The 14382-nt window shown below is 49.8% G+C and overlaps 1 protein-coding gene across 1 annotated transcript in view; it reads left to right on the top strand.

The window, feature by feature from the left end:
• The window catches only part of LOC128881671 (uncharacterized), a 113142-nt gene that overhangs the window by 46822 nt on the left and 51938 nt on the right, over window positions 1–14382 (top strand). Inside the window, exons 39-62 of the mRNA XM_054132961.1 lie at window positions 1349–1492; window positions 1569–1643; window positions 2059–2241; window positions 2519–2839; window positions 2906–3286; window positions 3458–3781; window positions 3864–4169; window positions 4348–4659; window positions 4738–5052; window positions 5170–5478; window positions 5743–6075; window positions 6248–7216; window positions 7372–7704; window positions 7810–8115; window positions 8193–8522; window positions 8665–8973; window positions 9049–9363; window positions 9669–9989; window positions 10231–10860; window positions 10943–11260; window positions 11349–11660; window positions 11955–12260; window positions 12397–12714; window positions 13815–14138. Of these exons, the coding sequence (XP_053988936.1) occupies window positions 1349–1492; window positions 1569–1643; window positions 2059–2241; window positions 2519–2839; window positions 2906–3286; window positions 3458–3781; window positions 3864–4169; window positions 4348–4659; window positions 4738–5052; window positions 5170–5478; window positions 5743–6075; window positions 6248–7216; window positions 7372–7704; window positions 7810–8115; window positions 8193–8522; window positions 8665–8973; window positions 9049–9363; window positions 9669–9989; window positions 10231–10860; window positions 10943–11260; window positions 11349–11660; window positions 11955–12260; window positions 12397–12714; window positions 13815–14138 (8094 nt within the window). The remainder of the gene's footprint in view (window positions 1–1348; window positions 1493–1568; window positions 1644–2058; window positions 2242–2518; window positions 2840–2905; window positions 3287–3457; window positions 3782–3863; window positions 4170–4347; window positions 4660–4737; window positions 5053–5169; window positions 5479–5742; window positions 6076–6247; window positions 7217–7371; window positions 7705–7809; window positions 8116–8192; window positions 8523–8664; window positions 8974–9048; window positions 9364–9668; window positions 9990–10230; window positions 10861–10942; window positions 11261–11348; window positions 11661–11954; window positions 12261–12396; window positions 12715–13814; window positions 14139–14382) is intronic.

Raw genomic sequence — 14382 nt, 5'->3', positions numbered from 1 at the left:
CGGTACAGTCTCCAACAACAGAACAACCTTCAACAACTGCACAGTACACCACGAAGCAAACTTCAACAACTGAGCAATACTTTACAACAGTAACTCCAGTGACAGAACAGCATACCACGGAACGTTCTTCAACAACCGAACGATACACCACTGAAGAACCTCTAACAACTGCACAAGATACCACTGTACACTCTCTAACACCTGAAGACTACATCACTGAACATTCTTCAACAACAGAACAATATACCACGACACAAACTTCAACAACAGAACAATATACCACGACACAATCTTCAGCGACAGAACAATACACCACGGCGCAATCTTCAACAACTGAACAACACACTACGACACAATTTTCAACAACTGTAACGTCTCCTCCCGACTTACAATCCACTTTCGAGACACCAACGAATACCACAATTGGTACAGAGAGCCCACCATGTTCAGATAAGTCTAAATGTGACGTAGGGAATCATCGGCCCGTGTGCTTGAACCTAACAGTCGACCAGAGTACACCTAATTGTAGCATACTCCCAGGTAAAGATCTCACTTGTCGGGAGTTTTGTAAATGTTCTCGTGTTTACCCAATGTGTTTCCACAAAAAGAAAAAAAGATTTTTTCTTCAGTGTGATCGTATCCAGATGAAAATTGGAGGCAACCAATTCTGGAGAGTTGTTGCTCGATCGACAGACCGTTCTACCCATATGGTCGCGATCAGAATATCACTCCGTGTACGATACCGGGTGACCATCACACACGTGTAGAACATTCGACGTAGTACAGTGCACTGTTGCAACCCAGTGCAGACATGGACCTGCTGCATTAGCGCTCTTTGCATGCTGTACATTATTGTGCCTCTGCGCGATCTCCTCTCGCTTGTCTATATTTAACAATTAATTGTAATTTTTCTGTGACGTCCGCTCGAAAAGGAGATCCTCACGTTCCGCGATCTTAAATTATCCGTTTATTTATTTATCTATCAGAACGATCGATCTTCGCGCATCGAACTGGATGTTTCCTTTAAGAGCAGACAAACTAACGACTATTTCTGGGCTTTACACATGTAACACGAAAACCATTATATGTTATAGAAATTAGGGGATTGTGTATATCATTTTCTGTGTTAATTATAGTATACTTTATTTTGTTTAAAGAGTTTTGTTTAGAGATATATATACATATACATATATATATATATGTTAACATATACTCTTGTGATATTCGTTTAGAGAAATTATTAGATGAATCACAATTGGATAAATTACAGTGAAATATAATTAGATTTCTAGAATTACGAATCGAAGGATCACTACTTTGAGCTTCTAATATTTCATCGTTTCGTCAGATACCAAATGCACCACTCACGACGACTGTCTTTCCCAATTGGCCTGTATAAACCAGCAGTGCTTGAACCCGTGCACCATCGAGAATCCATGCGACTTCGTCGAAGTCTGCCACGTTCAGGATCACAGACCAGTTTGCGTGAAAGGTAGAATATCAATCATGACTAATATCACTGACGATCGATTCATAAAATTAACGAAACACTCTGCAAATTTTCCCAGACGTATCCAACGACACTTGCCCCTACTGTCCAGCTGGAATGCAATGCGATTCAACGACGAACACATGCGTGAAAGGTTTGTACAAGATCGAGCGCCACGATCTACCACGCGATCATCTGAATCTCTACCGTATCACGATCGATTCTATCTGTAAATATGTATCTAATGTACATATACAACGACGTGCAATTCTTGTTTTCAATTCGTCGCACCACGTTCGATATTCTCTCGCGATTTTTTCTTCGATCTCCGTATTTCGACCTATGGCTGTCCATATTCGCCTTCGATTTCCAAATTCTCAAGTACGCGTTCGACCAACTATTCAATCGCGTCGTTTTACGAGCGTCGCGCACGGACACAGTGTTTCATACATGCTGATCTGCCCGAGAGGCGTCTACGCACGCACGTCCACGCGACACGCGACTCTTTCTCATTTTTTATCGGTGCACACTGTCTATGGGCTACACGGGCTCTCTCCATCTTTCTCTAGCGGGTTGCGCTAGCGACAAAGATTGTCCGCTGACCACTGCGTGCATCGCGGCAACATGCCAGGAACCGTGCCTGGTGCGGAATCCGTGCGTCAGGAACGCGGTCTGCATGAACACCAATCACCGAGCGGAGTGTAGCTGCGACGACGGCTACCACGGGAACGGCTTCCTCTACTGCGCTCTGGGTAATTATCCTCTCTCGCGATACCTTAACCCATTCAGACCTGGGGATCTCCAAAATCGAGAACACAAAATTTAAAAAATACCGACATCGTAGCTTAGCGATGTCGGTGGTTCATCGTGAACGCCCTTATTTCTGCACGCGAAGAAAGACCAATTTTATTCGAAAACTACGCTATTAGCTCTAAAAATTGGATTCATTAGTACGAGAAAAAAGAATCCTTCAGGTCCAAAGGGGTTAATTTTTTATTTACTTGGACCATATCCAACGATTATTTTCAGAGGACGAAGGCAAGAACATTTGCCACTACAACGAGGATTGTCCACCGAGCAAATACTGCGATCGCCTCAACAGACGATGCATCGACCCTTGTCTGGAGACCGACTGCGGCGACAACGCGAGCTGTCTGCCCGTGAACCACCAAGCCCAGTGCAAGTGTCTGCCAGGGTACGAAGGCAATCCTCTCATCGGATGTACCAAATTGTCCTCCGACCCTTGCGTTCCAAATCCCTGCGGCTTGGACGCAATGTGCGAGAACGACAATGGCAATCCGATCTGCTTCTGTCCCAAAGGTCTGACAGGGAACCCGTTCGAGCAGTGCAGTGAGTATCTGGAGTACAATTGAATCGTTCGCTGCACAAATCGATTAACTTCACGGTTAACCTCAGTTCCAGACGGCGACATGTGCCAAGGCAACCCCTGCGGAGCCAACTCTGGTTGCCGCGTGGTATCAGGGAACGTGAGATGTTTCTGTCTGCCAGGATACGAGGGAAGCCCTCCTCAAGCTCCGTGCACGCTTCCAAACAGCCCTTGCGAGCCGTCTCCCTGCGGACCCAACACCCAATGCACGGTCTTGGCCAATGGCCTGTCGAAATGTACTTGCTTGCCTGGATACATCGAGACTCCCAACACGATCAGAGGATGCGCGCCCAAGACGGACCAATGCGATCCCAATCCTTGCGGGCTCGGTGCTAAATGTGACGCGAACAGAGTGCCAGCTTGCTACTGTCCTGAGCAGACGCTTGGAAATCCTTATCAGAGCTGTGCAGGTATGTGTTTAACCGAAACCAAAATATGGTGTATACATTTAAATTTAGAGAAAAATATATAAGCTGGCGTACGTGGAAAGAGTAGAAATGGCTCAGAGTGCAAAGGATTCGAGACGATAAGATTATAATTTAGATCGTCATAAAAGTTGATTCCTGGCTGTTCGGTTCCAGCACCACCAACCAACGTGCACGATCCTTGCTTACTGATCCCCTGCGGAAAGAACGCCATCTGCATCGTCGAAAACGGGGTTGCAAAGTGCAAGTGCGTTCCACCGTACATTGGCAATCCGTACATAGACGGCTGCGAAGCTGAGTGCTTCGTGAATCAGGACTGCGACAGTCGACTGGCGTGCTTCAATCAGCACTGCAGGGACCCTTGCCCTGGCGTTTGCGGTACCAATGCAAAATGCGAGGTGGACGATCACGTTCCCGTCTGTTCTTGTTTGACTGGATACACCGGGGATCCATTCATCTCCTGTAAAATTGAAAAGTCTCGTAAGTCTTCTCGATAATCTATCGGTTCACGCTTTGGGTACACGTGAACATTGTTGCGTGACATTGGAATTGGTTCTTCTAGCTCTTCCTGGACAGAATCCTTGCATGCCATCGCCATGCGGACCTCACAGCATCTGCCGCGTGATGAACGACCGTGCAGTCTGTTCGTGTAGTCCCGGGTACCACGGTACACCACCTTCCTGTCGTCCAGAGTGTCTGGTCAGCTCGGAGTGCCCTGTCCACCTGGCCTGCATCGGCCAAAAGTGCGGCGATCCTTGTTCCAGCGTGTGCGGTCAGAACGCTCTGTGTCAGGTGATCAGTCACAACCCCGTGTGCAGTTGTCCTCCCGAGTACACAGGCGATCCACTCACGCACTGCTTCAAGGAAGGTAGATATCAATTTTTCTTGCTTGGTTGTTTTTTATGCACGTAACTGTCACTTCAGTTATTGCACTGAATCCATACACCGCATATTTTTTAATTAAATTTAAAATAAAACACTTAATTCGGAGTGCAAACGAGTAAATTTGTCGAGGAAGATTTCTTTAAATCGATCTCTCCTGTTAGTCCTACCGCCGCCAGGACCCAAGAATCCTTGCGTGCCCGCGCCCTGTGGACCGAACGCTGATTGTCGCGTGCAGGAGGATCACCCTGTTTGCACGTGCATCAGTGGAATGTTCGGTGCGCCACCGAATTGCAGACCGGAGTGCTTGATTCACCAAGACTGTCCCAACTATCTCGCTTGCGTCCAGAAGAAGTGCGTGGATCCTTGCGCCGGGTCCTGTGGATTCAACACCAACTGTACCGTACAGAACCATCGGCCCATGTGCCAATGTTACCAGGACTACGAAGGGGATCCTTTCTCTGGATGTAACAAAGGTAGAATCGTTAGTCCGAGTATAACATTCATTCCCCCGTCCCGAAATCCGAGTATAACATTCACTCTTCGCTCGATAGTTACCTTCCCAGTGCCATTGCCTTGCGATCCATCCCCATGCGGTGCGAACGCGGTCTGCAAGGAACGCAACGGAGCTGGCTCCTGCAGCTGTTTACCCGATTATACCGGGGATCCTTACGCGGGATGCAGACCGGAATGCGTTCAGAACTCTGACTGTGTTCACACGAAGGCTTGCATAAACAACAAGTGCAAAGACCCGTGCGTGGGCGCGTGCGGCATAAACGCTCAGTGCCAAGTGATCAACCATCAACCTTCGTGCAGTTGTCTGTCTGGTTACACCGGGGATCCCCTACAGTCCTGTCACGTGCCACCTGGTAGGTCTTCGCAGTTAAAAATTTATTTGGAAACATCGAACCTAGTAGACAAACTACTTTGGTAAACGCATAGGGTACGAATATTTCTAGGACCGACTGTAAGCCTCTTTCTTTCAGTCACACCGGTACCAGGCGACCCATGTCAACCTTCTCCCTGCGGTCCGTACAGCAACTGTCGCGTGATCGACAACCATGCAGTCTGCTCCTGTCAGCCAGACTACGTTGGCAGTCCACCACAGTGTCGTCCAGAATGCGTGGTCAGCACTGACTGCGCCCAGAACACGGCTTGCATCACTCAGAAGTGTAGAGATCCGTGCGTGGGCACTTGCGGCCAGAACGCCGACTGCCAGGTCATCAACCACAATCCAGTCTGCAGTTGCAAGTCTGGATACACCGGTGATCCCTTCTTCGGATGCGTAAAAGAACGTAAGAGTCAAATTTGAACCGTAATAGTGTAACGCATCGTGTTGACACCTCCTGTCCTCGCAACTAGAGAGATTCTGGGCCACCCCGTATAAACCATTCTCGAGTTCCTCGACCGACCTCCAAATATCTCGGCGTCTAAGACACGGGATCGTACTCAGGACGAAACGCTCCCTTCCTTTTCTCCTCTCTCGCTCTCCCTTCACAGAACCGCCACCACAGGATCATACATACATCGTAACCGGAATCTCGAAATATTTCTCAAAGCGGAAAGTAAACAGCCTGGAGGCGACTCGAGTGGCAACCCATGCATCCCATCGCCGTGCGGACCAAACTCCCAGTGTCGCGTGATAGACGGCTTCCCTGCATGTTCCTGTCTACCCAATTACGTGGGCAGGGCACCGAATTGTCGTCCAGAGTGCGTCATCAACGAGGGTTGCCCTGGCAATCTCGCCTGTCAGAACGAACAGTGCGTGGATCCTTGTCCAGGTTCCTGCGGCGTCAACACCTTCTGCAACGTTGTCAAGCACAATCCCGTTTGCATATGCAACCCTGGCTACACTGGCGATCCATTCACCGAGTGCTCGCCTATAATGGAAGGTACGTTCACGCCATTCTTTACCAGACTTACAGTATCTCTCCCATTTTACCCTTCGATCTACCGTGTAAATATTTCTTTGCTTAAAATTGTCTGGCATTTCACGGATATGCATGAAAATTGTCTCTGGCACTCAAACGGTTAATACGCTTCTCACGCGTCCCTCTTCTTCAGAACCAACCACAACGGAACAACCTCGGACACCGTGCAACCCGTCACCCTGCGGTGCGAACGCGATCTGCAACGAACGAAACGGCGCTGGATCTTGCACGTGCTTGCCGGAATACATCGGTGACCCGTACACAGGTTGCAGGCCCGAATGCGTCACGAACGCTGACTGCGAACGCGACAGAGCCTGCCTGAACAACAAATGCGTGAATCCTTGTCCTGGTACCTGCGGTCAGGGAGCCACCTGTCGAGTTGTCAATCACACTCCATCCTGCTCGTGCCTGCCTGGTTACACGGGAGATCCGTTCAACGTTTGCACAGGAAGAGAAGCAGGACCCGAACCCTTACCTGAAAATCCTTGCGAGCCCTCGCCGTGCGGACCCAACAGCAACTGCCGTGTCCACAACGAGCACGCGGTGTGCTTGTGTCAACCAGGATTCGTTGGAATACCACCCACTTGTCGTCCAGAATGTATCGTCAGCTCGGAGTGTCCTCAGAACAAAGCTTGCATCGAGAACAAGTGCGCGGATCCTTGTCCGGGCTCCTGCGGCGTGAACACCAAGTGTCTGACCGTGAACCATAATCCCATTTGCACTTGTGCCGCGGGTTACACGGGCAATCCACTCGTTCACTGTACGAGGTTCAACGTCACCCAACCACCATCGGGCACCGATAATCCTTGCTCTCCCAACCCTTGCGGACCGAATTCTCAGTGCAGGGTGATCGGTTCTCAGCCTGCCTGCTCCTGTCTGTTGAACTTTATCGGACGTCCTCCGAACTGCAGGCCTGAATGCACCGATGACTCCGACTGCTTCCACTCGGCGGCATGCGTGGAACAGAGGTGCAAGAATCCTTGTCCAGGTGCTTGCGGCGAGTTGGCGAGGTGCACCGTTCAAAATCACGTACCGATTTGCACTTGTCCCGAGGGCTACGAAGGAGATGCTTCCGTGCGCTGCGTATTGGCGCCTCCTCCGAGTAAGTCTTCGTTTCAGCCGTTCGTTGCACAAATTGAGCTCCGCGGAAAACAAAAAGTTAAATTTAAGATTTTTCAAAACGTGCAGTTAATTGATCTTGTGCAACGTAAATTTGAATTTTTTCGAGGCTAATTCGTTAAATTCTCGATCGTTCAGCGACCGACCAAAGCGTGGCTAACCCATGTTCGCCGAATCCTTGCGGACCGAACGCGCAGTGCCGCGAGAGGAACGGTGCTGGAGCGTGTGCCTGTCCACCAGACCTCATCGGAGACCCGTACGATAACGAGAGGGGATGTCACAGAGAATGCGAGTCGAACAACGACTGTGCTCCACAACTGGCTTGCGTTGGGTTCAAGTGTTCCGATCCTTGCCCGAGCACCTGCGGTGTGCTGTCCGTTTGCAATGTCCAGCAACACGTCCCAGTGTGTGTCTGTCCTCCTGGATATACCGGAGACCCGTACTTTGCTTGCGAGATTCAAGAAATGACCAGTAAGTTTCGCTCTGAATTCTTTTTATCCGTTTCAGACCTGACGTCCACAGTTGAGGACTGTATGTTTACTGACTGTATGTTTCATTTTATAAATGTATCTTCAGGTGTGTCCCCGTTGGACCCGTGTTCGCCATCGCCTTGCGGCCCCAACAGCAAGTGTCGCGAAGTGAATGGCCAGGCAGTGTGCACGTGTCTCCCAGAGTACAGAGGAATCTCGCCAAACTGCAGACCAGAATGCGTGGTAAACGCAGAGTGTCCTGCTCACCTCACCTGCCTGAACAAGAAGTGCGCGGATCCATGCCCGAACACCTGCGGATTGAGGGCGCAGTGCACCACCAAAAACCACAATCCAATTTGCACGTGCTCCGTAGGCTTCACCGGTGATCCTTTCACTCTGTGTTCACCCATTTGTAGGTTTACTCCTCTAATCGTCTCACTGATCTACGCTGGTTACGCGCGAGTAGTTGACCTCACTTTTCGATTGCAGTTTACAATGACACCCTCGCCACGGAACGGCCACCATCTTGTACTCCGTCGCCTTGCGGTCCAAACTCTCTCTGCCAGATTATATCGGGAAACCCAGCGTGTTCATGTCTACCAACTTACATCGGCGTTCCTCCGGAGTGCAGGCCAGAGTGCATCTTGAGCTCCGAGTGCAAGAGTCATCTAGGGTGCGTGAATCAGAGATGTCAGGATCCCTGTCCAGGCTCGTGCGGCGTCAACGCTCAGTGCCATGTCCTGAATCACATACCGGTTTGCACGTGCATGGAGGGCTTCACTGGAGATCCTTTCACGCAGTGTATACTAGTTCCTCCGAGTAAGAAATTAAGTCTGAATAGGATTCGTGAATTTGGCAGGTTTAAGAAATTAGATGCTACGACAAATGTTAAATTACCTAATCTTCGTTGATCCACGATTCTCGATTTATTTTCACACGCCTCCTCTAAATTCATTTCCAGCCACGTTGCCACCAGTAAGCGACCCGTGCAGCTCATCACCTTGCGGACCAAACGCTTTATGCAATAACGGCGAATGCGAGTGTCTCCCGGAATACATTGGCAATCCGTACGAAGCCTGTCGTCCAGAATGCGTTGTGAACCTGGAGTGTCCCCGCGACAAGACCTGTCTCAGAAACAAATGCAAGGATCCTTGTCCCGGGACGTGTGGTCAAAACGCAGTCTGCGACGTCGTGAATCACATACCCAGCTGTTCCTGTCCACCTGGATACGTTGGGGATCCGTTCGTTAGCTGTCGCACTCAGCCTCTAAGTAAGGATCACTACCATGGAACAGTAGAACGTTTCTACTGCTACGTTCTGATCTCCTGCACGAATTATGTTGCAGTTCCACATCCATCTAAAGATCCGTGCTCGCCTGTGTCACCCTGCGGACCGAACAGCCAGTGTCGCAACATAGAAGACCACGCCGTGTGCTCTTGTCTTCAAGGATACCTCGGTTCTCCACCGTCGTGTAGACCAGAGTGCGTCGTGAGCTCGGAGTGTCCACCAACGCGCGCCTGCGTGAACAAGAAGTGTACAGATCCTTGCCTCGGCTCCTGCGGCTTGAACGCGAGGTGCGAAGTGATCAATCATTCGCCGATCTGTAGCTGTCTACCTGGCCAGACCGGGGATCCGTTCAAGAGCTGCTACGACTTTCCAGGTAGGAACGCTTCCTTCGTTAAACCTTTCAGACCTGACGTCCACGATCGAGGACGCAACATTTTAATATTATGGACGCTATCGCGAATATCCTTATTTCTTCACGCGAAGAAACACCGGTTTTCCTCGAAAAAAGAACAAGTTTAAAATATTTTAGTAGTATATTTTAAAATATTTAAGATCTTTTTTTTTTATTTTTTCTATAATAATCTTACTCCAAGTCAAAAACAATTTCAGTTTGAAAGGGATAAATCGAGTATCTTAGCTACATAATCCAACGGGATGCGTAACGATTATTTTTTATAGATGTGCCGGACGGCAAGGACTCGGGAGATCCTTGCAAACCGTCAACCTGCGGACCAAACGCCCAGTGCCAGAACGCAAACGGTTATCCATCCTGTTCTTGCCTACCTGGATACATAGGCGTACCGCCGTCCTGTCGTCCAGAGTGCCTGATCAATCCTGACTGCCCATCCGACAAAGCCTGCATCAACTCGAAGTGCACGGATCCATGTCCGGGATCCTGCGCGGAGAACGGCAATTGCATGGTCGTTAATCACGCTGTCGTGTGCTCCTGCACACCTGGTTACACTGGAAATCCGTTCGTTCAGTGCATCGAACTGGAAGGTATGTTCGTTTACAGTCGGTCTCATAAGTATTCGTATCTTCTATACGTATCGATGAAATTTGTCCAAATCAAATTATAGGTTCGATGTTTCCAAACAAATTTCTCGCTACAAACATATACAAGCGTAAAGTTTATGTATGAACATATTTATAACGAAACATAATTTGGATAAATTTGTTCGATACTCTTTTTCTGCGCTAAAGCTTCGGAATCTCTAACTCTTCGTGCTTTACGTTACAGAGGAATCCATAAATCCGTGCGAGCCCTCGCCTTGCGGGCCAAACGCCGTCTGCCAACAACGCGACAACGTGGGAGCGTGCATCTGCATCGACGACTACCACGGCAACCCTTACGAGGGATGCCAGCCAGAGTGCATCCTCAGCTCCGATTGTCCAACGAATAAGGCTTGCGTTCGCAACAAGTGCGAGGACCCCTGCCCTGGAATATGCGGCATTCAGGCTCAGTGCTCGGTCATCAATCACATTCCAACCTGCACCTGTCAACCTGGCTACGTGGGAGACCCCTTCACGATCTGCACGCAGCCTCTGATCACGTCCACGGAGTCTACTAGAACGGACCCGTGCAGCCCATCGCCCTGCGGACCGAACAGTTTGTGCCGAGCCGTGAACGATCAGGCCGTCTGCACGTGCCAGGAGTCCTACATCGGTTCGCCGCCAAACTGCAGGCCAGAGTGCGTGGTGAACTCCGAATGTCCTCAGAACAGAGCGTGTTACAAGTACAAGTGCTCCGATCCCTGCCCAGGAACGTGCGGAGTAGGGGCCAATTGTCGCGTGATCAACCACAATCCACTTTGCAGCTGCGCGCCAGGAACCACTGGAGATCCGTTCTCCAGATGTTATCCTCAAATGGGTGAGTAACTGGAGCACCTAGTAAAATGATTTATTTTAGAGAAAGTATCGGACCTAACGACCTTTCGTTTATTTTCTCTTAGTCACGCCATTGCCACCGATCGGCGATCCTTGCAGACCAAGTCCATGCGGTCTGTACGCAGAGTGCAGAGCGATTGGCGATCAAGCCGCTTGCTCCTGTTTGAAGAACTACATAGGTCTGCCACCCAACTGTCGACCCGAGTGCGTCGTCAATACCGACTGTCCATCGAACCAGGCGTGCATCTCTGAAAAATGTCGAGATCCTTGCATCGGATCGTGCGGTCAGAACGCTGATTGCCGTGTGCAGAACCATATTCCTGTTTGCCTCTGTCAAACAGGGTACACCGGTGATCCTTTCTCCCTGTGCACGGAGATACAAGGTACCTGTCTCGGTCTACCATCTATTCGAACACTCTTCTTTATTTTTTCAAGCGCCATAGAATTCATGTTATACTCTTCATCTTACAGAACAACCCAGAGTACCCGAAGACATGTGCAATCCGTCTCCTTGCGGACCCAACGCGGAGTGCGACGAGGGCAACTGCAAGTGTCTTCCGAACTACTTCGGCGATCCTTTCTCGTACTGTCGTCCAGAGTGCACTATGAACTCGGACTGCTCTAGAGTGAAGACATGCGTGAATCATTACTGCATGGATCCGTGCGTTGGCACCTGCGGTACCAGCGCGCAGTGCGACGTGGTCAATCACATCCCGATGTGCAGCTGCCCTCCTGGCACCACGGGGGATCCGTTTGTTCTTTGTCGACCGCACGTTATCAATGGTAGGTTTGATTCTCTGATAGCACCGTATGGTACTGTATGTAGACGGTACTGTATGGTACGGTTTATTGCACCAAAATATTGTAGGGTACGCTTACTCGACCCTTTCAGACCTGGCGTCCACAATCGAAGACAGAAAATTTAATAATTACCGGCGCTATAAGAAAGACTAGTTTTTCTTGAAAACTACGCTATTAGTCTTTTTTTTTTTTTGATGTAGTCCATACTAATTTTAGTCCAAGTAAACCCTAAAAATGAAATTGCATCTATATACGAGGAATGTTTAACTCTTCTAGAGCCCAGGCAACAACCATGCACACCATCTCCCTGCGGCGCGAACAGTGTCTGCAAAGTGGTGAACGATCACGCAGTCTGCTTGTGCCAACCTGGCCTGATAGGCAGTCCACCCGCCTGCAGGCCAGAGTGCGTGGTCACCGCCGATTGTCCTCTGACTCAAGCTTGTCTCGGAAACAAGTGTCAGGACCCGTGTCCAGGCACTTGCGGTCAGAACTCCAAGTGCCAAGTGGTCAACCACAACCCTATATGCATCTGTTACGAGGGATACACTGGCGATCCGTTCACCAGGTGTTACCCTAGGCCAAGTAAGTACTCCAAACGTGCACATAAGCACTTGTATAAAAAGGTTGAAAACGGTCATTCGACGTGGTAGATTTAGTGTTTAACCATCGTCCCAATTTTGTTGGTTGTTTTAACGTTCATCTTAACTTTGTCGCACAGAAGAGCCACCGAGGCCAACGAACCCCTGCCAACCATCCCCCTGTGGACCAAACGCGGAGTGCCAAGTGAGAGGCGATAGTCCAGCTTGTTCGTGTGTGCAAAATTACATCGGTGTACCGCCTAATTGTAGACCCGAGTGCACGATAAATCCCGAGTGTCCGCCGCATTTAGCGTGCATGCAGCAAAAGTGTCGCGATCCGTGTGTCGGTTTGTGCGGTTCGAACGCTGAGTGTACGGTAGTGAATCACCACGCGGTGTGCGCTTGCGCGGAAGGTTACACCGGAAATCCGTTCAGCGTATGCGAGCCGGTCGCCAAGGGTGAGTACACCTCAGAAAACATTGCTGTCGTATTACTCTTTTCTCGTTGCGATAATCGCCGTTTGCATGCAGGCGACGCAGGTAAGTGCTTGTACCTTTCGTAACGCGATCATCGAGCCCAACCCCGTAACCAAATCGCGTCGCATCCTCGTCGACGACGAGCAACGAGATAACATTGTACGAGGTCCGAACGAAAATTCGACGACGAAGCGTCGTCGTGGTGGCGGGGCCTCAGGAATTACAAACTGCACTCATGTACGAATGATAACCGACCATAACGTATCATACACCCAAACCCTCAACGATTAACGGGTTCATATAGAGGAGCACGCCTTCATTACCCCATGCGTACTACCCATATATCGTAACCATGAATGAAATAACCGTATTACGAAATGGTGGCGGGGCCTATGGAGTACATAGGCTCGTAATTGCACTCACCCCTTGACAGATATGCGATAACCAAGCCTATACGTATGTACACACCCTCGTAACGAGGAATATTGCACGCATTGATCACTCCCAACCAAGCATATCGCTTCGAGACACCCGTCACGTTTAGAGAAACACCCTAGATCTACGTCCTCACCGTGTTACCCCTGCGTCCCTGCGAACGAAACATAAAAAACCTAGACACGGAAGCATTAACCCCTGAAACATCAGTAAACATTAGAAATATGGTGTCAGCTTGTCGTATCCCCGATTTTTAGATTTAGACACGCTTACAAACGACCTGTCCCGACCCCGAAGCCACGCTTACGCATCGAAAGGTGCCCCTGTGACCATCCCCTAATAGAACTCGATCCCCTCTAACGAGACACAGACCCAAGTAACCCCAAGAAACACGCACCTCACGACCCGAAACACCCTAACCAACCGAACCCAATGCGAGACCATGACCACACTCGATCGTATCGTCCCGCTGATGGAACCCGAGTCGCCCAAGATCAGCTTCCGCTTAAATCATTCGTCGCCGCATTCGCACGAAGCTGATTCCGTCGACACTCTATACGAGAATTCATAACGCTGCACGAGCTTTCGATTGACCATCCGCTTCATGATCGATTAAAATTAAGTGAAAGTGTTTCTCTTTCCATCAGATGTACCCCTAGACCTTAGGAAACCATGCGAGCCTTCCCCGTGCGGCGCCAATGCAATCTGTCGCGAAAACAACGGCGTCGGTTCCTGTTCCTGTCCTCCAGACTACATAGGCGACCCGTACCAAGGATGCCGACCCGAATGCACCCAAAATTCCGATTGCGCCAAGACGATGGCCTGCACGGGCCTCAAGTGCAGGGACCCGTGCCCAGGAACCTGCGGATTGCAAGCCCGATGCGAAACGATCAATCACGTTCCAGTTTGCTCGTGTAACCGTGGCTACTCGGGCAACCCCTTTACCTATTGCTCTCCGATCGTGCTCGAGCGTAAGCCTCTATTTCGTATCAAGTACTGCCTGGCAGGATTAGGGAGGGGCACTCGAGGCTATCCGATAAACTCATCCCGAATGTGTTTGGCTTCGACCCTCGTGAGTGACCTCTGAATGATCTCAAAATCCACCAACCCTTTTTCGATCAGATAAATTACGTTTCCTCTTGTCTTCCGAAAGGATGAATTGACCTCGAACGACCTCGAATGCCGTCCAATTTTTCACAACAAATATCCTTTAGG

Source organism: Hylaeus volcanicus, chromosome 8 (assembly GCF_026283585.1).
Source record: "Hylaeus volcanicus isolate JK05 chromosome 8, UHH_iyHylVolc1.0_haploid, whole genome shotgun sequence".
Lineage (NCBI taxonomy): Eukaryota > Metazoa > Arthropoda > Insecta > Hymenoptera > Colletidae > Hylaeus > Hylaeus volcanicus.
The sequence above is the reverse complement of the archived record's forward strand: the minus strand, read 5'-3'. Positions and strand labels throughout refer to the sequence as shown.